Below are 24,533 nucleotides of genomic sequence, written 5' to 3' on the forward strand. Positions count from 1 at the left end.
AAGAAATTAAGATCATTTGCACATCTTCTTTTATTAATCATCCTTCTACAGCACCGTGTCCCTGCTTTTCTTGGAAAAAAAAAAACCCACACACCCCCACTATTTTTTTTTTGTTAGAAGAAGTGAACACAACCGCCTGCAGTTCACTGTGGAAAGGTATGAACTTTTATTTAGTCTAATTTACTTCACATTCACAACTCAGCATCAGGATTTTATAATCTTCCTGGCACTGCTACTTTACTCAATAGATCATTATCAGGCACAAAGATTTTAGTTTCAGTTGAAATAGTGAACTCTAAACCATCACAGCAACAGCATTAGAACCTACTGCCTAGAGCAATTTGAGGTACAGATTTCTGTCTCTTATGTTAGAGGCAAATTTAAGATTTTGTCCTTTGCTTAAATATGTTAGAAATTTTTTGGTTTTAATGTCTTTCCGTCTGAGAGTAAGCCAAAACCTCTGCCCCACTTGCTACATTTTCATTAAAATACAAGGCAGTTAATATCAAAGTGGTATTGCAGGCAGGTGCACATTAAACACACGTGCAGGCCTGGGTATACATACACACACAAACACACTTTTCAATGCATTTCTGGAATGAAAGAAATTTCTTTGATACATGGCAGCAAATGGTGAATAAAGTTGTACTACCATGATCACTAAGTCTACAATAAGCTCTACCTCGTAGTAATTAACGACACTGGAGGTGCACTTCAACGATATCAACCAGCGTTTTGTATTTCCCCCCACATGGTTTACAGTGTAGTACAAAAGTCATGATATAACAGCCAGTAAAAGCCAAAATAGTGCACGTTTTCTAGAAATGAACCAAAACAGTTAAGCTTCTTGGTAATTTTTCTACTCTTGCAACACCAAAATGGCATTAACAGTATCTTGTTTTAAATGGTGAACAGAAATTAAGATTTGAAAATGTGTACATATATATATACAGAGACACATATATATAACACTTGTATGTCAGTATTCTGTACAGAGACGTTAAAGATATGTACTCACACCCCAAAATTGCTTTTGAAAGTTATTAAAGATGTTCAGAGCAGTCCCTACTGACTATTGATAAGGCAACTGTGCAGAGGGGAGAATATTTTAAAATTAACATTTAGTACCTGTCTTTCAAAAGTAAATTAAAAAAAGATGTTTAACTTAAGAGGAAGAAACAACACGCACAGGCACACACACACGCACACACACACAGCAGTTGTTCAGATTCCTCAGAAGGCACGGCCCATGCGAGCACCACAAGGAAGCAGAACCTTGTCTGCGTGGATAGCTCCCCTTCCCCCTGCAGGACGTGCCCCCCTCTCCTCCCCTGTGCTTATCACCATCTCAGCCTCTGCTTGCCTAACTCCCCTTTTTGAACGGTGTAAAATTTCTTTTTAAGTCTGTCTGGCAAACAGATATTTAGACAGGTTTTGTTTATTATAAAGGCATATTATTTTTAACCCCCTCCCATGCTATATATATAAAATACAAAGACCATCTGCAGCATCTGTACACATCTTAGAACTGAAATGTGAAAATGTCTGAAATCTCCTTATAAAAGACAATCCTGTTTAAATATAGTACCCATTTTTTCCCCCAAAGGGTACTAGCCTAAACATTAACTTTTTTTTTTTTAATTCCACCAGCTGCCTGTGTGGAGCAATTTATTTACACATTTTTGGTACCTTTAAACAAAAAAAGTTACACTTTTAAGGAAAAAAAAAAGACACCATAGTTTTAACTGTAATTTTAAAAAGAAAAAAATAGGTACCAAAAGACACTAAGCACACAGGTTGAGGTCTTTTATGTCAAGTATCAGGCCAGGGAAAGCAGTAAGCTAATGAAAACGAAAAAAAAAAAAAAAAAATCACAAAAGCAAACTAATACAAACATTTGAATAATGAATTGAACAATTTAGATGACTGCTCCAGCAAGCTTGGAAATAAAGACAACTAGTTTGTGGACCATTTAACATGCTCAGACCATCTTGCAGCATAATTAGGCAATTGAGGTGAATACACGTTTTTTCCTCACAAACAGTTGACCAGAACCAATCTGGCATTATGTTGTAAGAAAGACGCATGTGCGTGTCTGTATGCAGACACACATGTGCACACGCATGCACACACACACTCAGCTTCTTTGCATAAAAACAGGTTTTTAGGGGTTTGGTTAGTTAAAAAAGGAAGTCTTACCCCCACCCCCATTAGCTCATCTTTACAGTGAAACTGCCTGCTCATCCCCACCAAACCAAACAGTGCGAGAAAGCAGCGTACCCAGTGCCCCCCAACAGCTTTGTATGTTAGGTCATTTTTAGCCTGGGGAAAATGGGGTCCTATATACACTGGACTTTTCTAGCACAAAGCTTGCACCTATAAGGCCACTCCAGATGCATATTCTCTAAAATAAATACTAGAGCAATCTTAGACATCCAAAACCCACATTGTGATTTAGCCTGTGCTGAAGACCAGCTTGGTTTTACAAACACATGAAGAGCTCCAAATCCAATCCCTCCTTCTTTAACTCTAATATACTGTGTATTATTATTGTACAGCCCCTCCCCCCCCCCCCCAATAACTGAGAATAGCTTCTAGTCTATCATAGAAGGCCTTCAGTGCCTTAACTTGTGAGTCAACACCTGAATAGAGGCTCAGTGTTGGTTCAACAGCGTTTTGTTTCACACAGAATCAGTTAATATAAAATACAGCCTTGCTCTTAAGAGAAGTCAACAGAAGCCTTAACCTATGAGAATGACACATCACTATTCCTCCACCCTGCCAGTACAGTTTACTCTCTTGCTTTTCTCCCTATGAAACTTGAGGCTTTTTCTGGCACAGCATCCAGGGGATAGGTATCATTTAAAAGGTTTTAGAGCACAGAGGAGGCTGCTGCATTAAGCAGAGGGAGGCTGTTGTATTTAATTCCCTCAAGCAGTGCTTGCCCATTGCACTGTCCCTATGGATATGCATGTATGTAAAAAGAAGGCACTACTAACCACTCTTCTGCCAGCAGCTGCTTAGAAGTGACAACAGCACTAGCACCCCTCGTGAGTTTGGCCACTTGGAGCATGTCCTCCTTTCTGGAACCCAGTAGGGCTTAAGTATGATTCTGCTGAAAGCTACTTCATCCTACAACAGGATGAGGAGAGGGTCAGCACGGATCAGGATCCATGCAGAGATATAATGCTGAGTATTTGAGGTGCTTATATAAAAAAGTGAGGCGCTCATGAGACTTAAAAACAAGCTTAACCTTAAAGAGGAAAAACCTGCTGTCTCGAGCTGGCCTTCTGTTATTTCCAGAAATGGAGAGGGGGAGGTGGGGGAGGGAACAAGAACTCACTGTAACAATCTATTGTAAAAAGTTGGGAGGCGGTGTCTGCTGCATTAGAGCAATCTTGCTACTGTTTCCTCCCATTTAAAGGCACTTCTAAAGCTACTACAATACCATATCTACAGTAAATGTTTTAAGGTTAACAGTGCATTGTCCTGAAGTTGATTCCTATAGTCTAAAGTCAAGCTCATGACAAAGAGCACAAATCTGACTAATGGTTAATTAATACATTTTGCGGAGAGAAAGAAAAGGGAACAGTTGTTCCCTTGTGTACCCCCATGGATACACACTACATTAACACGTATGTAGGGTGATCAAGTCACAGAACATTAGTATGTATGTATGCATGTAAGTATTCTTCCTGAAGAGGCAATCTGACAAAACAGTTTGTTCCCAGATTTCAGCTGTCGGTCTGTGTCCACTGCACCTAATTACTTCGATTTGCCAAGCTGTTTTGACACGAGTCACTTCAGTCACTATCTGGGAAAAAAGATATTTCAAGCAGAACCCTCATTAATGACCACACCAACCCTTTCAATTAGCTAATGAAATGCTCCATCCATATAATGAGCCAAACCATAAAAATACAGAAGGAATCGGAGACCAGAAGCCCTAGCAGATGAGAACTACTGAAGACAAAATTGTGCGATTTGAAGCATGACTCGCTTTGCTTTTAAATATTTGTGCAAAACTTATGTAATGTTTGTATATAAAAATTATTACAGCTTTCAATGCCACACTTAGCAGTGTTAACTTAGAAAAGACAAAATGATATGCTGTGTTCTCTCCAAACCTTTAAACCATCACATCATCTTAGTCTTCATTTGCAAGCGTCTCAGTGGATAGCCAGATTTTGGCACCACTTAAAAATTTGCTTAAAGGTGTTCCCAGAATGCTCCGTCTGCATAGGTTCCCTACAGGAGAAAATGGGAATGAGGAGGAGAGAAAGTCTGGGGCCCCAGAGGTGTCATTTAAACTATTTGCTCTGAAGTACATCCTGCTTTGATCCAGTTCCAAGCAGCTGCCTTGCAAAGAAGAGTTGCTTTTGTACTGCCGAAGATTCCGGTTTAACATGTCTATTTCATCTGCCAGCAAAGAAACTTTATGGAAAGCAGTGATGAAGCCACCATGATTAATCTGGGCCTCAGGAACCCAGCGGAAGTAGCACAGTTTCCACAGTTTTATTTGTGTTCCAGAGATACGGGGTAGAATTACGCCGTGCAAATCAACAGGCTTTGCAAACCAGTCTCTGAAGTACTGTTCCATGCTGTTACTCTGACTCTCTGTTTGCTGTAAAAAGTCCGGTTTCAATTTTAGTATCAGAGAGTTTCTTCTTGGAAGGAACTCTGGCTCACTGATGATTCCGTTTTTTAATGCTGGGGGGACACCTCGCAATGTGGAGCTGTAGTTTTTCTGCAGAAAATAAATACTGGTAATTTGCCAGTTTTATGCTCATTTGAATAGCAGATTTCCCTGAGCTGCTAGGATGCATCATCCATAGAAATGTGACCTTTAAACAGTTCTGAGCTTGTGAGTCGCTACTGCAGGACTCACAGGGCAAACAGTGCAGCGACCTGTGGCCTTTAAAAAGAAATACATATGTTTTCTAGACTTTCTAAAACAATGAATGATTGAATTAATAAGTATTCACTGAAAAAACTGACAACCCTGGGGGAAAAGAGTGGCATGTCATCACTTTTCCATAGATGAAATAATGCAAATGTTGGCAGTGAGCTCAGCCATATCAGAAAATGTCCTGACACACAAGGCTCAACGATTTACATCTTTACTTCTACAGAAAATAATTTCTTTCAGCTGGGAAGCTAAGAGAATTAACGCTTCTATTGCTAAACTGAGGGTGTAAAACACTGTATAACTGTAAATTTTTAAACATTAGCACCTTATGGTTAAGCACAGAAACAGTCCATTCACAGACAGACACCACCATAGTTACCTTTGAGCGTTTAAAAGTTTTCACTGCGCCATTTTGTACACATGGTGCACTCTTTCCAATATACAAAGGGTTGTGAAAGAGCAGGCGATCCCTGCTTGTAAACTGAAGAGACCAGTCCCAAACACAAGGAAATTTGAGGCCTTTCTCATCACCCAGCTGAATATTTTTGCTTATGGCAAATTCCTGCAAAAAGTTAATTCAGGCATATTAAAAATCAAAGAAAATAGGCTTATTCACAAATCTTAATTATAAACCAGTGCATAACTATCAGGCAAGGAAGAGCAGGGATATAATTTAGAGGTGGCTGCAGATCAAAGCAACAGAGAAGCAAGACAGTCTGCTGCTGGAGAAAACAGCTGTACCCTGTTTCTCATTTGTGCAATACAGAGGCAGGACTAATGCTTACTTAGCAAAAATTACTTCTCAATGATATTGTTTGGTTTTTTGTTTACTCTTAAACCCCCAAAACTCTTATTTTGAGAATATACTAATGCTCCCTCAGTGCTCCACTTCTTTGTAATGTAGCTACCTACAACTTTAAAGGGAAAATATTTAACTAAATAAATAAGTTCTACTTTTACCAGCCATCAAACATTTTCTACACAAAGGTCTGATAAATTTGGTTTTGAAAACTGGAACTTAAGTGTTCTGTTTTCTAAATACCTTCGTTGTGCTTTACTATTTCAACTTTACGCAGTCTTCTCCAACTTTTTCAACTATTTAAACAATTATGTGAGGAGATTTCAAAGTTTGTCTGAAGTGTGAAATTCTATTTATTGCCTGTCATTCTACTTTATCAGTTCCAGATATAAATCTGCTTCCTAGAGGAGTACAAAGAATCATGTACAATTACAATGCTTTTCTAGAAAAAAATAAGAAAGAAATTCAATAGACCTTCTTCTTGAATAGTTAGTTACTGTCTGTGCAAAGATCACCTGAAAGGACATTCCGATCATGCTCATCTGGGGAGCTGAATATTTTGCCCCGAACAGAGTGTGACATTTTGAAAAATACAAAGGAATACCGTTTAGTTGAGATGATGTTATTTCCAGAAGGGCATGCTGTAGTCTCTTATTTGAAAAGTACGTGTAACACTTCATACTCACAGTGCTTTCCTTTACTCGCTGATGAGGACAATTGAAAAGGAAAGTGCCAAACAATGAGATACGTGCGCTGTCGTACAATATGGTCAAGTACATTTCAGAAAACTCGAAGGCTGCTGGGTATTGTTCTAGCAGCTGCCAAACACAGTCAAGAAACATCAAGAACAAAGGAGACTGGGAAAAGAATCAGAGAATTATTAGATTTAATACAAACTTTTCCCAAGTCATACCAATTTCTTTGCAGTTAGTGCTCCATTAGGGTATTTAGCTAGACCTCTGGTACATTCCTCAACGAAGTAAACTATTCGGAGTATTGTATTTTTTCCTATTTTATGCAACTGTAATACCCCATATTCCTGTTTAGCGACTTACACAAGCAACTATGTCAACTGGCTTTCTCAGCCTTACCTTTCCACAGCTTTCCCTTCTCTGTAAGAAGCCAGTCAATTCTTTCCTGGGCCCTCCTCATACTCATGTAGCTGCAAAAATCCTTTTCTGCCATCTTGCATGTCTCTCATAATTTCCAAATCAGTGCTTGTATGAGCCTTCCTTACTACTTGGCCTTATTTTCACAATGTATGTATGTCCTCCTTCTTTGAAATGACTGGACAGCTTATCATTCAGCCACATTAACTTCTCACTACACTTTCTAGCTCTTAGCACAGTGACCCATGAATGACAAAAGTACAAACTATCATTTATAAAAAGCTTTAGAAATATTTTCCTCTTCCCAGTTTCACTCTTCTGTATATCCTTTCCTTGGGTCAAAATACCTGCTTTCTCATTATTTCCCCCTTGGTATTTCAGTTTCTTTATCCCTTCATGCATTTTCTCTGCTTAGTGCTCAGTGTCCTCAGTTTATCTGTTGGCGCCATTCTCTGGGGATATTGCTTTTCTATTACTCTTGGGCACTGTCCTACTCTTGGGCACTGTCCCTGAAAAAGGCTGCTAACTTAGGGTCCTCTATTTTTCCAACTGCAATTACAAGTCTCTCCTTTGCAATGAAGAGGCCAAATAAGAATAGCTGGAAATACCGACAATCAAACACTGTGCTACCCTCTATTAACCTGTTTGGCAGCTGTGTATCAGTTCATAAAGCTGCAGTGCTTCTCTATCAGCTCAGTACTTTGAAAAGTACTGCATATTGATATGACTTTGCAGTCAAATAAACAGGAATGAAAACAGATAGCCCTGGTAAAACAAAATTAACAACCCCCTCCAAATCCACTCCTAACCCCCTTTTATTTCAATTTAAAATGTGGGCTGTGCTAGCATTTGTAACAGTGGGACTTTTTCCCATATAACACTGAAGCAACATAAAAACCCGGCAACATTTGATTGCACCTGGTGCTGCACTGATTCTCACATGGCTACAGAGGATAAAGAAAATGTATATCTATCCTGGACAAAGACTCATTTTCTCCGACATTAGTTTCATGAGATTTGAAAGTATTAAAAATATATTTACTTTTAGATTTCTGTGTGAATAAATGTTCAGGCTGATATTAACCAGATACTGTTATCACATACAAATACAATTCATTTTTACCTCTTTGTCGGATCTCTTTAAGTGGTTACACCTATCTAAAAACTGATATCCTGCCATGACCCATTCCTTCTGTATTAAGCTTTGAAATCCAACAATTGTTCGAAAATAAGGATCCAGCATGACTTGAATGAGAGAAGCAGCAAGACAGCTCAGGTCCCGTCCCTCTTCCTCTGTGAATAACATACAGAATGTATGAAATGTATAAAGTATATATGCACATATACAGAATTAGATCTCAAAGAGCAAAAAGTGGCAACTAAGTCTAGTGTTTTTCTTTGAATTTCTTTTAAAACATGCTTTTTGCTGCTGTAATTGTTCTCATAGTTTAAAAAAAAACTAGAAGAAAAAAAACACCTTTTTTTTGTAAACTGAGAATCATACTACAGAAAAGGTTCCTGCAGTATCCAGCACAACAACGCATTCATCAAGAACAAAATACCCACCCAAACACCTGGTATTTAAACCAAGATGTGCTGAGAAGGAGGGTGTTCATGTTGCTGGAAATTTTCAACATATTTTCCACCCTGAAGCAGTTTTTGGAAGGCCATTGTATGGGGAGAGTGGGATATACCAGCTGAACGAGTCTTGTAAAAATCACAGAAATTACAAAATTTCTGATCTCGATATGAGCAAGTTTTTCAGTGTCTTTTTTTTTCTGGAATATCTGTTTGCACTTACACAACAGCAGCCATTGTTAGTGAAATACTTTTGTATACAGGACCTCTGAATAAAACTGATATTGCTTATGTAAGGAGTATTAGCCCAATTAACACAGTACAAAAGTTCACCCTAAAGTTTTGATTCTATCATAGCATTATCAGAATAAAAACCACAAAGACTCAAAGTGAAATATTCCTTTGATGCTATGGACTATGCTACAGTTCAGATACATAACAAAATTATTTTCCTTTCTAGTTCCTCAAACGCCTAAAATATTTAGAAACAATGGGGTTTATGTATAAAGATTACAGTTGATTTAATCTAAATGTGTTTATCTACATTATCATATTAATGCTAAAAATTACAGCATGCTATATGGTGGTATTACCTTGTAGAACTACAGAAACATGCTTACACTCCATCATATATACAAGCTCAGCAGAATGCTTAAGAAATGACCTAGACAGGAAAAGAAAGTGATACAACAGTTAATATAACAGGTTCACACCCTAGAAGAAAAAAATAACTGGGATATCTGTATTTACCTAACTCATATATTAAAATAGAGAATCCTTCAACTGATTCACTGCTTATTTACACTGGTGAAAGTTTTTCACATCTCATTAACCATCATTTCATTAATGGTACAAACCTAATATACTCTAACCAGTGAGTATTTTCCAGTGAGGATAGCCACTTCTCTTCAGTTTCTTCAAAAGGCTCTGCAACAAGGAAAGTAATTACATTGCGGAACAACTTCAAATAACTATTGCTCTTAGCCAGATCTTAGAATTTGTTGTATTTCAAGAAAATAACCACGATGGAAGAAGGACAGTCCAGCATACCATTAACACACAGCTGTTTGAGTTTGATATGTGCAGCCTGGATTTCCTGGATGTTGGGGAGACACTTGTCCAGATCAGATTTGTAAACATCACTTCTCAGTGGATGGCTTCGAGTTATTGCATTACAAATCCTAAGTAAGAAAAAGAATCAGCCATTTTATTACTGGAGAGGAGAGAAACAGCCTTTCAAGAAACATGCCACAGTCTTTAACTGCAAACAACTAAAACCACATAAAATATGCACCTTATTTTAAAAAAAAGTTTTCTAATTTATATTCAGGAGATATATTGCTCCTGCCACAAAGTTTTTAACTCAAATATTTTTGGTATCTGCTAGTTACAAAACAAAAAAAGGAAAACGCTGGATCATTAAAACAACACGTCTGGGAAATTAAAATCTAAGACTGACTTATGGTTAAATAGCTCTATTCAAATTTTAATTTTCCACAATTTTTAGTAAGACTTACCTATGCTAAATAAACAGAACATATGTAAAGTTTATAAAGCCAGGAAATCTGACAGAGTTTCAAATAAAACTCAGAGCTCCAGCCTAACACACACAATGCAAATGTTTGTACCACTACAAAAAGTCACCCTACAAATTAAACCACAGAACAAAAAATACCAAGCTAGTAAACTGCTTATGCAAGGCTCTAAAAGCCTTCCTCTTTCATCAAGGACAGTGAATGACAAATATGTCACAGAAATACCGTGTGCATTGTGGCACTAGATCTATAGAACTGTATTACCCAATGCCACAAATAAATTAATTAATTTTTACTGTCTTGCTGAAGCCAGTAAGAAAATCTCCACCAACATAAGTTGTATTACAGTAACATCAATAGAAAAGGTTAAGTCTGATCCTTTTATCAATAATTTCTGTCATCTGAATGACTAGCCACCTAAAGAATAAACATCCCTTAAAATTTGAAAATTATTCAGTATTCGAAACCGAAGTGGACCTTGAATAGAAATTGTGCCAGAACTATATTCAGAGAACAGTTTCTCAAAAGCTACTGCACTACAACATTATGAAGCAAGTATCCTCTCAATTACCAATTGCTGCTGCATGTTACACATATTCACCACTTGTGTTATCCTATGTGTCTGATTAAAGAAGAACATAAACAATCACTTACCTTTGATCAATTCTTCTTTGTTGCAATACATCTTTAATGTTGGCCATTCTTACAAGGGCACTCCCATTAGGGTGATTCCAGGACCATAACTAATATGGGAAAAAAACACAAAGGAAACAACAAAATAATGCAGGTTAGTGTTATTCCATAGGATTTTTTTCTTAATGCTACACACAAAACTATGTTAATTAGCATACATATCTTTAAGATTAATATTGTACAATGATCAAGAACAGTAACAGAATAAAAACTACACTTACTGGCATTCGTCTCCCAATAAAAGAGTAGGAGTATAGCTTAAGGTCTTGATCTGCTAAGGAAGATGGAACCACAAAATATTCTGGAAGGCTTGAGGAAAAAATACGATACAAAAGGTTACTTTTCCCTATGTATTCTACCAGCTTTTCTCTTGTTGCAATGTTGTCTTACCAACTCTGTTAAAGTACAATGCACTAGCCCCTAATACCGCAGTGCTAACTGGTTGTCCTGTATGTCTGCATGATCTTACACATCATTGGTACGGCTCAGATGTATTTGTTTAGAAACATTCATGTTTCAGAGGGAAGTACAAAAGCATGAAATCACCAGATGCCAAAATATGACATTTCCTTTAATGACAACACTTGCAGGATCTTTCAGCTGAGAGCCTCTCCAGAGTGGCACATTTAGGTAGGATGTGCACAGTTAGGTAGGATGGAGGCTTTGGTAGAGGAGACAGGAAAAGACAGTATAATTGCCTTGTTTTCTTCTACTTGCATTATAAGAGAAACTTACCAAGTAGATATCATATAACCTTCATTGACTGAACAAACTCTCCACTCTGATGCACCTGTCCTTTTGATTTCTCTATCCCAATCAGAGTAAGTTTCAAACAAAGGTGTCTGCTGACCACTGGCACTGCCGATGCCACCACCACCACCTCCTGGGTCTATTCCATTCACCTTCTTTGCTAGGAAAAGAAAATTCATCAATGCACATTTAAAAAAAAAAAAAAAGACAAAAAAATCCGAACTCTTCACCTTCTTAATTACTAGAATGAGCCACTAGCATCAGGACTAACGTTACCTATTTTTGTATTACAACAGATCAGTGATTTAATGACAGCTCGGCAATACATGAACATGTAAATGTATTTTTTCCTACAATTTCAACAGAGAAGCAACATAAAATTGGTATGTTGTGCTGCTTGATAGAAAGCAAGACATACTAACACTCAGGAACAAATGTTATGTTCAGTCACAGGATTTCTCTCTTCAACATGCCAAAGTTAGCAATGTTTTAAAAACATGAACCCTTTATAGGCTACCCTTTAATTAGGTACCTTATGAAGAAAGCAAAATAAAAATTACATAATTTCAACAGCTTTAAATGACTGCTGTATTAACAGCAAATAAAATAAATTGAAGGCCAGGTTAAATAAATAAATAAATAAATAAATAAATAAATAAATTTATATCCACACAAAAAGATGGCCTACTATTTTGTGCCTAGGGACCAAGAAGATTACATAATCTGTTACTAATACAGAAGGATCTCCTTTGCTGGTCATTCTTTAGGTGCCAAGGAGGCAGTCAGCTGTGTCAAAGGAGACTACATTTTGTTTCTTGACACTTGAAGTAAATTTTTAGATGAAAGTGAAATAAACTGAGACTCAACCCTATTACCTCCCCCATTAAAGCTCCTAGCTTTAGCAAGAGTCTGTAAAGATGTAAGTGCCTGCCCAAACAAAGCAGAATACAGCATTACGGCTCTGCTGTCATCTCAGCGATTGTGTAGTTTCTACTTTCTGTATCTATCAACTTCATTCTTGCACTAGTACTCGGACTACTTATGCTTTTCAGAAGAAAACTGGATTAAAATCAGAATGAAGTAGTTGTTCAAAGATAGTATACAGAGAGATATGATAATTATAAAAAACTTTATAATTGTACGGTTCAATGGCAGGATATATAATTATCAAATATAGCCTGGGAAAAAATGATGTACATATACACCAGAGTAATGCAGGCTCTTTATGCTCCTCAAGAAGCACAAAGACAGTATTTCAACTTTTATTTTACTGGGACTAGCAGGGATAGTCATAAAACACAGTGCTGGAATTGTAAGAGCAAAGCCAGAGATCTATGCTACAAACACCAGGGTTCACAACAACAACAAAAACCCCACGCAACCCAAACCAAAAGAATTTCAAACTCTTTTCTCCAGCAACTGCAGCATAGCAGAACAACTATCTTTTGCCATTCTGGTCTGCTGCTCCAGAGGAACAACATTTTTTACCCACCTTACGTAATTCTTCCACTAGGTATTTTTCCATACAGCAAATGGTATTTTAAGGACAGAATAAAGACAACTTTGTGACAGACTAACATTTTGTTCACACTCCACTTTAACATTTTATTGTAATTTTACCTGCAAACTGGCTTCCTCCCTAGTACTTTATAACGCTAAAGTACATGGACCTTAATAACCGCCCAAGTTTTACCAGGTAAGAAATTAAATGTGTAATTATGTGTGCAACATAATCACATGCACACTTATTCTTGTGTATGCACAGGGCAGTCATGTAGGCACCTGCATGAAAAACATGCATTTTTGTGCAAATTCGAAGGCTTGAGCTTGTAATTCCACAACATTCAAATTTTTAACAGGCAGATCAGTGGTTTCTAATGCCAGCTACTGAGTAAATATTTCAGTACCACAGAACTACATCAATGGCACCTTCTCTATTTGGAGGCTTGTTATGCTAGAACTGATGGTTTTCAGCTGTGTATCGGCTGGGGAACACTAAGCAGTGACCGCACAGCATTACACTAGAAATCAAGTTCCAAAGGCATCTTTTTCAGGCTTACCTAACTGACAAGGTTCAGTTGGAGATTGGCCTTGAGCAGAGAGGGTGTGCTCCAACTCAGCAGGGGTGGTGGAGGTTTTGAGTGGTAAGAACTGCCTAGTAAGCCTCTAGGAAAGAAGGTATGGAGTCCCAAGTTGCACAAATCCTCCTGCAATACCACCAGAAGAGAAACTTATTCCCAAAAGAAAGGCAGGTGAACAAGCCTGCCTGATGGGAGATTAGCTAGGTACCTAGAGTACCAATATAGACATACAATAGGAGGATCGAAGCGTGAATTGAGAAATATGAGTATTCATGCTGACACAAGTGCTGACATAGGTAGTTTTGTTTTGTTTCAGACAGGAAAGACATTTTTTTCGATTTTGGTCGTTAATGTCTATTACAATGAATGACTTATAACAGAAAGTAAGAGGTTGGGTGGAGGACAAACCAATTTTATTACCCCTGGAGAAAGCCTCAAATGCTTTTTGCCGCTGCTTCTAGACAGAAGTCTTACTAAAATTACATATTATGAAATAGGAAAAAAAAACCCAATCACAATACTTTCATACTTACCTGGATTATGATATATTTCCCCAACATACTCAAATGCAAAGAGAAGCTGAAGATCCGTTGGCTGAGAATAATGAGCTATTGCAAGGCACACCTAGGAAAGAAACATTTATTAGTGTTATTTACAGACATAAAAGTTATTGCTCGTAATTATGACAGCATGAAATATGCAGAGTAAAAGTTAAAAATCAGTCTTCTGATGTTTTATTTCCTTATTTTATTTGAGAGGAGTGAATTATACATACTTATATTTGCTGAGAGACCATTCATAGTAGGCGAGTTCATGACCATCTATCAGGAGTGATTAACTGGTAAGGGTGGGCTAAGTTTTTGCAAGATAGGTCAGACTGCAACAGGCATCCCTAAATATGATTCTCTGTATCAACAGAGACAAGCAAGGACTTGGAGATGCTGTGCTGTGCCTGCCCACCTGCATATAGGAGGAGGAGAACAGGAAAAGAAAAGAGCACAATACACAGGTGGTGCACACAGTACAGCAAAGTCTCATTTGTAATTGCTCTTTTGATAATTTTTTTTTTTTTTAAGTAAAGAGTACTTATCAACGTAGCATAAGAATATAAGAATGGCCCTACTGAGTCAGTTCAAAAGGTCCAACCTAGCACTCTGTTTCTGACAGTGGCCAGCAATCGATGCTTAGGGAAGAGGGTAAAAACAGAGAAAGCATATAATGAAGGATATTTTTCAACAGTTCACAGTTCAGGTACTTCCTGAACTAAAATCTGGTATCAGTATTCAACAGCATTTGACAGACATTTCTTCTATGAAGTTGTCAGTTAGGCCAAGAGGTTTTTGAAGCGCAACTTCCCTTTACAAAAGCCCTGTTGGTTCTTCCTTGAAGTATCATATTTAACCAAAAGTTTGTATCTAATTAAATTTTTATTATCTTTTCCACTAATTCACCCCATACAGGCATCAGGCTTACCAGTCTGTGCTACCCAAAACTCAACCCTCAAAAATTCCTGCTCTTGGAAGGGAAAACAAGAGGTTGCTCTTTGAAGACTTCCAGGACCTATGTCAAACCTGCATCTCATTAAGTTGTATTCCAAAATTATGAAGGGTAGTGATGAATATAAATGAAAAGCAAATTGTTTGGTAATAAAAAAACCAGCTTTTCCCCCACAAGTTACTTGGAAATAAGTAATTCATGGTGGGAGATGTTTCTTAATTTTAGTCACTTGTAGTTTGTTTGTTAGCTGAATGACAGGCCAAAGATTCTCCATCAATCTCCAATATCAATAAAAAGTGAGTTTTTAGGGTACGTCCTTTGGCCTAGTGTGGGGGATCTACAGTTAACTAAACATGCCAGTAATCACCCCCTTCCCAGTCCCCAGCTGATCTTGAGAACTGAAACATCAGCCAAACTTTCCAAGGGTAGCAAGATATCAGCTTCATTAAGTTTTGGCCTATAGCCCTTATAGGTTCTGTCCCAGATGACTGGATTTCATTCACAACAGAAACCCACCCATAACTTCTAGATGCTTGCAGGTTTATAGCAAGCTCCAACACTGTCTCTGACAATCTGATGCATTAATCAGGTTTAACGAGGCTGAGTCACAAGCCCTACCCTGGGAAGGGAAATTCAGCAGAGATTTAAGATAACAGACCTGCATCCTCAGAACAGCAGAGATTAACTCGGGTTAAGAGTCTTGCCTAAGTCTTTGCATTCTTTGCAACAGTCTTGGTACCAGCATCACATAAGCAACTGGTTTTCTACCTATATAAATTGTTCATTTTGGTAGAACCCTAAGGTTATTAAAATTAAGAGCGCAGCAAGTGGTTTAGGATTAGATAGTAGAGTCCAAATACAGTCAAGCTTTGCTAGCCTTTGTTGCTTTAAGTGTGGATATTCACTAATAAATACAAAAGATTTGACAAAAAACCTAGTATCTAGAAGAATCAAATTCAGGAAGAAAAAAAAAACTTTCAAGTAGAGATTCGCACTGTTATTCTCCAAAATTCAGGACGTGATTGAGAGCCTTTAGCGTTGCCTTCTTCCCTCAGTATCTGCTTCTCCATTTTACTAAGATATACCTACCTTATCTCTAAAGAAAATATTTAATGAAAAGGAGGTTATAAAACACAAAACTATTCTACATGTTCAGATACAGAAATTCCATGTGACAAAGTTCCATGTGACAGAGTATAAGTTCACATTATTACCACCTAAAATTTTTCCTTTCCATTTTCTTCCTTCCCTTCAGCTCTCCATGACTCTTTATATTTGGCAACATGTTGACACAATTTATTCACTGTTTAGCAATTTTGGATATTATTTTTGAAAAACATTCTGTGCATCCAAGAAATTGTTTTCTGTTAGTGAAGGAAAGTTTTCTTATTGTCATAGACATAAAAGATTTGCATGACACACAACTGAAGGAATACTACTACTGGCAGCATTGTGCCACAGGGAAAAAAAACTTGAGAGCTCACAAGCTAAATTCTGCATGGAGAAAGTTCTTGTACTTTCACTAGCTTGTATGCAACATACATGGCATTATGGAATCTTTGCCATATTTTTATTTACTTTGGCTTTCGATGGGGACATTCCTCACTATTTATAAAACCAGTAATGACTGAATTGAAAATGTTTTTTCACAAACACTCCCCAACAAAAAAATTCCTATCGCATCTTAGAACAGTTGCTTTAACTTTTCTCCCCCCAGTTTCAGTTCTACAATAAAATTGCAAAAGAAAATAGAGGACAGGACATTCTGGGGGGGGGAGGACCCCCCCAAAAAAACCCAAACAGTAAAAGTGTCACTGGTAAATAGTCTAGCATGACTTTTCACATTAACATTTAAGCTCATTTCCAGGATCTGGTAAAACATTTAATGACTACCATGAACTAACTGGAAGCCATGCACGTTTTGCTAAATCTTGTGATTTCAGTGTACAAATTAAAGCTGAAGAAGCCACCTATTCCATAATACTAGGCCTCTTCTAACAGATTACTTTTGCCTACCATTCACAATGAAACAAAATGGAAATCTGTGTACAAGCACATTTTGACTTCCATTTTTCTATGTAACTTTTCACTACAGTAACTGCTGGTAAAAGAGCTACTCATCATTTAGGGAGTGAAGGATTAAAGCCTTTTACTATGTCGATCTACTCAAGGCTTGAGGATGAACTGCAAGACATTAAAAATTTCCATTATGCTGCCAAATAACACAACAGAAATACAGTAAAACCTATTTTTAAAAGCAGCAGCTGAAATCTGTCATTTACTTGCCACATTTCAGAAAGAGTATGTGTGCTGTGTTAAGAGGGGTAAAACTGGGCCGGGGGGGAGATGGTAAGCATTCAGATCTAGCTCCCAAAAAATGAGACCATAGCTGTACTTTTGAACCCAGCAGCTGAAAAATGCTCCCAGGTGTTCCACAGTATAGACATTAACTCACAATACCAGGTATTGCACAGGTGAAACAGTCTACCTGTAGGTTACAAAACAGGTTCAGGACCTCTTTTTCTGTTATTTAAAAAAAAATTATTCATCCTGCTGCTGTCTTCATTTTTACATTTTAGACGAATTCCACTCATAGACACTAAACAAGTATTAAAGACATACTCATTTGCAGTTTATTCCTCACTAAATCCATATAGTAGTTTTATTGTCTCGAAGTTTCAAAAGACAAGCACATTCCACAGATCTCAGCAGATTATCAACATAAGTAGAAAGCTCTTAAATTGGAAGACAAACATGTTTTACAGGAAATGTTCTCATATCAAACTGAAAATATGTTTGGTATTCTTGCCAATTTACAATTGTGTAAAGCTGAAGATATTTAGGCTCAGTCAAATAACAGGAGAATAGGCTGCTTGTTTGAAAGTTCATTTATTAAAAGCAGTAAACACAATGGCTGTAATTATTTCATTGTACAAAGGCCGTTTCCCTGTGTCAGTGTCCCCTGTTCAACCCTTATCTGAGAAAAATAAATGATACTTTCAGGGCAAGCCCTCCTCTTCTTCAACAGGAATTTTACCAAGGATGAGAGCTTCAAAATATTGCTAATGCTGTTGGAAAAGATAGTTTTGAACAGTCATATTTAAGATGTGCTAAGTTAGCATAGCCCTGCATTTCACCTCCTTCCCTAAGCCAGGCTACCTGTCTTATGAACTCACTGGAAGGATACTATTTTCCCTTGCTACTGCAATTCCTATTCCAAGTAGACACCTGTAGTAGAAGGTCATGCAAACAGGACCAGATCAAGTCCCACGGACAGAATTTGTTAATCTTCCTAGGCAGGAAGTCTTCTTGGGAAACTAAGCTTTCAGGTAACAAGACTTTCAGCCCTAACCATCATGCACATTCTCCTAGCTGCTAAGCTATGAATTGTCTAATTGAGAACTGCTTTTTTTTTTCCTTTTATAAGAATTCCAATGCCAGCTATATATATAATACTTAATTTGGTTTGAGTACAAGTAATCTACACAAGAGGAAACAGCACAAGGATTTCGGAAGCTGAAGTAACTTTTTACATATCAGAATCCTTGTTTGTACGAGAATGTGTCTGAATTCTAAGTACAGGTTTTTTAAGCCTTAAGAGAAATACTAAAATACATTGCTATTTTTAAAAATACCTTTAGATAAGTTTACTTCTGAAAAAAAAGTTTTCTTCACCCCCTCCAATCCCACTCCAAAGGCCATAAAGATAACAACTTCTTGTGCACTCCCAGTGTCTTGAGGTATCACCAATTTTGTGATCCGTATAAATATTTAGAACAAGGTAATACAGAAGTTTGGGGGCGGGGGGAGACATTAGAAAGGGTCAGGATCATTTGTCCAAAACTCTCAGTTTCATATTATTCTCCATAACAATTAGGAAAAAATTGTTCCACTCTATCCCAAGTGTTATGACATGTGAGAAGGCTAGTTTTCACTGCACGGGAAACAAGATTTGAAATAAATTTTCCTTCTGTTTTGATTAAGAATGTGTTTGTGAAACTGCTCTCGTACTCATTTAAAAAAGCTTCCTGAAGGAAAAGAACTGAGGGACTTCCAGAAGAGAAAGGGACTGAGAAAATGGAGATATATTTAGGAAACAAGATATTATAGGGTGTGTGCCGTTCTGGTGCACTGCCAAGATTCATATGCATGGTGAGGCAACACACTATCCATCATCTAACAGTCATAAGATCTAAAGCCTCACCTTTTCATACATTTTAATTTCTTAGTCTAAAGTCAAGTATTGTACTGGTTAGAAATTAGCAGGAGTTTTCAGTTTGACCATTTGTTGTGATTTTTGGAACAAAATCATTCCTTTTCCTTTAAGGAATGTAAAATGCTTCTTCTTTCACACTGCCTAACTTAAGACTTCCCCAACTTGCTTACCCTTGCTTCCCCATCCTCCACTTCCTCCCACACCCATCTGGCTTTCCTTCCTGTGGAGACTCTATAGCTTTATTTTAGAGACAAAACAGAATTAAACTGCTAAATAGTGATGAGTGCAAGTTTCCATTCCCTCTATTATTCCTTAACTCTTGTCTCCCAAATACCCATTAATAAAAATGAGGAAGAAAATATTTACTTGACTGACTAACGTTGAGACAGTATTTTATTAGCATGTACTGGCTGCAACTAATGTTGAAGGTATTTTTTGAATAGAACTGATCTTAAGCTTCTTCATAATAACTCACCCCAAAATAAACTAATTCACCTCAAAATTCAATGTGTTCTTCCGATTTGTTTCTGCTTAAAGATAGAGAAGAAACACCTCCAAAAGTTCTACCAATATTACCCGCACATCATGTCTATATGTAATCAAGTCAGTCAGATTGTCCACATCTGAAGCCTGACTGCTTTCAGACTTGGATCTTTCTTTTCACACTTACTACCAAAAAGAGACTCAGAATACTCTCTATTCTAGTAAGGCCACTTAATTAGTAAGTGTTATTCTCCCTTATTATGCCCTGTTCAGCAAATATAGATAATTCCTTAGGAACAGATTATATTCTCTTTGCCAACACCAATTTACATAACCGAATGCTGTTGAGTATTTACCTTACATTCAAGGAATTATGCATGAAACAAATTACTTAACTGTATGAAGTTAGTATCTGTTCTCCTTGTAACTATTCCATATATTTAAAGCTTATTTTTAAATAGTAATTATCAAGTGTACTGTTTTTATTTCTTTAACTATTGCTCTAAACAGAACATTGGCCAACATCTGGCAATAAGTTAGAGACATTTATACTCCCATAGTTTGAAGTGTACATTTTAGTAGGTAGATATTTCGTTTTGACCTACTAGTGCTTTATTCATAGCATGATACTCCTCTGTATTACCAGGATAACATTTAGTTAGAAATCTCCCTGCACTGATTTGTATAGTTGACTGTATTTATGTAGAGTTTGCTAAAGGAACCTATTTATGATTTATAAAGCACTAACATGCAGGTCTCTTGCTTTACAGAACAGAGATTGTAATGCTAACTGTAACATCACCTTCCCTTCTGCTTATTTTAAGAACAAGTGAAAAACACTTACTCAAAAACCTTCAGTCTCATAAATACTTCAGACATTATTTTAATTATAGCTTGCACAATTCACTGATTCCAACAGAAATTCCAAGTTCTGCAGTTTCTCAACACTAAGCACCCTAGAAAACTTTCATAAAACACATGAGCACAATTTATCCAGTTCATTTTTTACTCAGGAGGTCTTCATATCTAGCTCCAAAATGAGCATAAGCAAATTTGTGAGGGAAAAAAAATATATAGCTGACAATTATTTTGATTTTTCTCAAAGAGGTGACTGGAGATTAGGCCCCCAGGTCAAAAGGAAAGAGGAGAAGCTGGAGAGGGTCCAGTGCTGGGCTACCAAGATGACTATGGTCCTGAAGTACACCTTCTGAAGAAACTGGGCTCATTTAGCTGTGCAATAATGAGACTGCAAGAAACCACTAGCAGGAAGGTAGTAACAGACTCAGTCTTGCCAGATGATATAATGGGCAGCAGCCAGAAACTCATCTTGGGACATTCAAGCTTTCGGGACTGATTGGGACATCAGGAAAAACATACAGCACTGGAACAGGGTAGCCACAGAGGGAGAAGGCTCTCCATCCTTGGTGGTTTTCAAGATACAACTGGACAAATCCACAGCTAACCTGATCTAATCCTGGCAACTCTGAAGAGAAAGGTGGACTAGGTGATCTCTACAGGCCCCTCCCATCCAGCACCTCTGACTCCATGGGCAGTTCTCTACTACAACATTCTCTCAGTCAGAAGACAATGCTAGCACACTCAGCTGAAGAGAAGAGCAGGAATTCCCTCTTATTGGAACTCAGTTATACTTTAAGTTTTGGTCCTCCCTACAAAAGTTATGCACACACAATTATTTCCAAGCAGACAGCTACCACTGTTTTCATGCACAAATAGGTGGATGTTAATATATATTAAAGAGGCCCTTCAGAACTATAAGGAAGCCTGACCACCTTCCTTTGTTTTTAAACATCAGGACAACCTTGCTAATATGTACTACGTGAAGGGCAGGAACAGAAACCAGATAAAATCTTTCAAGAGTGTGGTGCTAGCCTGCCATTTAAATGCCAGAAAGAACAAAATAACTCCATTCAATATCCTGTGTAAGACCATTCTAGTTATGTACACCAGCATCCCAAAATAATTTAAGCAAAATCCTGATAGAAGAAGCCTGATCTAAGGACCTCATGGTTTTAGACATTTATATTTTAATGCTAACAGAATAATGTTATTGGAAACATTAGATTTAGTTCGCAGAACTTTATCTCTGTTCAGTAAAAGTGAGTTTCTGTGATATATCCACACAAAGTTGCAGTAACCTACTTGATGCATCAAAACTGCAATAGTAGCCACACAGCTGATATTACGATTTGCACCAGTTTCCATCCACTCCTCTAGTGAGCGAATTCTGATATTTGAAACTGGCAACTGTTACACTTCTGGTTATCTTTATAACCACACAGATTCAGATCCTTCTGGATCTCTAGAACTAGCTGTTCTTCTTATCAAAAGAATTCACGTTAGACCATGTAATTAAAAATGTGCCTTTATGAAGGCAAGTGCCTTCATAAAAACGTTTCACTTTTTACTCTTGCATAAGTAAATGCAGCACAAAGTGTTAATGAGATGCTGTGTTTATGCTCTCTTCCTTCCTCCTCCAGGCTAATCACTCTTCTCAGCTGTGACAGCCAATTAGGAATAGTTGCTATAAAGATATTGCAGTAGACAGGCTGCTCCAGGGAGATTTCAGAGAAGCTGTGAAAGGGGAACTGACTGCTGAAAGACTGCCAAACATGAAAGGTTACAACAGCAAAGGCAGCAGGCACAAGGAACCTAGAAAAGTAGCAAGGAAAGAACAGTCTGCTTCATTACCGAGCTTCTGCCCATGGGTCTCTATGAGAGGGTAAAAGGTGAAGAAGTGATGAAGTGGTTCATCAGTTACTCAGTTGATAACTGCAAACAGACTTATGTCTGGGCAGATGGTTCTTAGGACTTACATGGTTAAGCTCAAACTTTATCCTACTGAGACAGGGAATTCTTAAGCTCTGTGAGCAAACTGGGTCACTCCTTACAAAACGATTACTGTGCCACGCCTGGCCCCGAAGTGGTGCCACGGAGGTCAAGAGGAGCTGTAACTCAAGTAACCTATGGCACCAATCCAGAACAAGGAAGCTGGTGAGCTCATGGTGTTATGTGGACTAACCATCTCCAATTAGCAGAAACTCCTCTGGACCTTACCAGGTTAAATAACATTGTACGATTTTGTTGAGACTTATGACAACAAGTGTTAAAACTAGGGAAGGAATGACATTTCTAGGAATGTACAGACAGAACTAATTCCTCTTGTCAAGAGCTATGCAAGTCTTTTCTAAGAAAATGTTGAAAAAGAGCACATAGTTTTATGTAGATTAGACAAGCTGGTCATTCCAAGAGCTCACTGGAGACCTTGCTGTGTGAAGCAAATAAGTGTATATATAAAGACAGTACACTTTACCTATGGGTAAATTAAGCTTATGACTTTCAGAAAATGTATCAAAGTTTCAAACATTTTCCATAAAAATGTAAACATCTGTTGTACAGCTGCAATACAGTATTCAGATTCCAGCCCTTAAAAAGATTTATTTAATAAATCAGTAATTTTTTAAAAGTACAACAGATATGGCAAGAAATGCAGGTTTATCTTATATGAAAACAAACAGTTAATATATTGCATTAATTTTTTTACCTAATAATTTTGACTCTAAAAATCTAGATATTCTCCTTTAACAGAATGTGATTAATTTGCAATTCTTCCCCCCTACTTCTCTATCAAAACATAAAACAAAATGTTCTTATTAGCACAGCTGTTACTACATGTAATGACCACAAGGTGAGATTTCATAAGATAGAATACCTTCTTTGCACTTTCGGGACCCGCTTCATCAAAACGGAATCTGACAATACGGAAGTCTTTGCAATAAATTATTAATTCAGTTGGATTGAATTTAAGTTTTTGGTTGGGACCAAGGACCTTCTGCTTCCTCTTGGTATCATTCACTGTAAAGAAGAGACAAAGTTATTGGACTGTGTTTTGTAAGTATACAACACAAGACTGGCTCAAACAGATATGGTAATGCTGCTATCAGCAGTTTTTCATTTAGTAGTGTATTTCAACTGTTCAATTGAGGTGGGAAATCTATAGGTCCTCCTGTTGATCAATCTCCTTTCAAATAAGTGGCTGAATTAGTTTCCTGTATGCCCAGATTATTTTTGTCCATCAACAACTTCACAAACAAGGAATTAACATGCAGTATTCCCAAGAGCAATTTGTGCTCCCAGACAGTTAATTGTGTATGCTGCAATGCCCTTCTGATGTACAGTAATTGGCATATATGCTGATTTTTTAATTTTTTTTTTTTACTTGGATGTATAAAAACGTGCTGGAGTTAAGACTAAGATTAACTCCTTATTTCTTACATAAAACTCAAGAATGTAAGTATAGTGAATTGCCAGCTCATCTAGACCTGCATAGACAGGCTGTGTCTCTTGGCCTATGGATCTCCTTTTCAAACAGAGAAAGTTAAGTTGCAAAAAGTAAGGATCACAGAAGCCACAGAGATTTTATTTGTGGTAACTGGGAAAACTGGGGCACTGTCATGGTTTAACCTCAGTCAGCAACGAAGCACCATGCACCACACAGCCACTTGCTCACCCTCCCCTGCCTCCTCTGGTGGGATGCGGGAGAGAATCAGCGGGGGGAATGGGGGGGGATGGGGAAGGATGGGGAAGTAAAACCTGTGGTTTGAGATGAAGACAGTTTAATAGGACAGCAAAGGAAGAAAAAGTAATAATGATAATAATAATAATAATGAAATAATGTACAAAACAAGCAATGCACAATGCAATTGCTCACCACCTGCTGACCGACGCCCAGCCCATCCCCGAGCAACGATCACTACTCCCCGGCCAGCTCCCCCCAGTTTATATACTGAGCATGATGTCATATGATATGGAATAGCCCTTCGGTCAGTTTGGGTCAGCTGTCCTGGCTGCGCTCCCTCCCAGCT

The 24,533-nt window shown here is 37.6% G+C and overlaps 1 protein-coding gene across 1 annotated transcript in view; it reads right to left on the reverse strand.

The window, feature by feature from the left end:
- Nucleotides 1-49: 49 nt before the first annotated feature.
- The window catches only part of MTMR10 (myotubularin related protein 10), a 42,494-nt gene continuing 18,010 nt past the window's right edge, over nucleotides 50-24,533 (reverse strand). The window contains exons 5-16 of the mRNA XM_072869148.1: nucleotides 23,381-23,523; nucleotides 13,988-14,078; nucleotides 11,359-11,533; nucleotides 10,845-10,932; nucleotides 10,585-10,673; nucleotides 9,446-9,576; nucleotides 9,253-9,322; nucleotides 8,989-9,059; nucleotides 7,941-8,110; nucleotides 6,395-6,565; nucleotides 5,289-5,471; nucleotides 50-4,747 (exon numbers count right to left, since the gene is read on the reverse strand). Coding sequence (XP_072725249.1) covers nucleotides 4,148-4,747; nucleotides 5,289-5,471; nucleotides 6,395-6,565; nucleotides 7,941-8,110; nucleotides 8,989-9,059; nucleotides 9,253-9,322; nucleotides 9,446-9,576; nucleotides 10,585-10,673; nucleotides 10,845-10,932; nucleotides 11,359-11,533; nucleotides 13,988-14,078; nucleotides 23,381-23,523 — 1,982 coding nt within the window. The 3' untranslated portion in view covers nucleotides 50-4,147. The remainder of the gene's footprint in view (nucleotides 4,748-5,288; nucleotides 5,472-6,394; nucleotides 6,566-7,940; nucleotides 8,111-8,988; nucleotides 9,060-9,252; nucleotides 9,323-9,445; nucleotides 9,577-10,584; nucleotides 10,674-10,844; nucleotides 10,933-11,358; nucleotides 11,534-13,987; nucleotides 14,079-23,380; nucleotides 23,524-24,533) is intronic.

The sequence above is a fragment of the Ciconia boyciana genome, chromosome 8, assembly GCF_034638445.1.
Source record: "Ciconia boyciana chromosome 8, ASM3463844v1, whole genome shotgun sequence".
NCBI lineage: Eukaryota > Metazoa > Chordata > Aves > Ciconiiformes > Ciconiidae > Ciconia > Ciconia boyciana.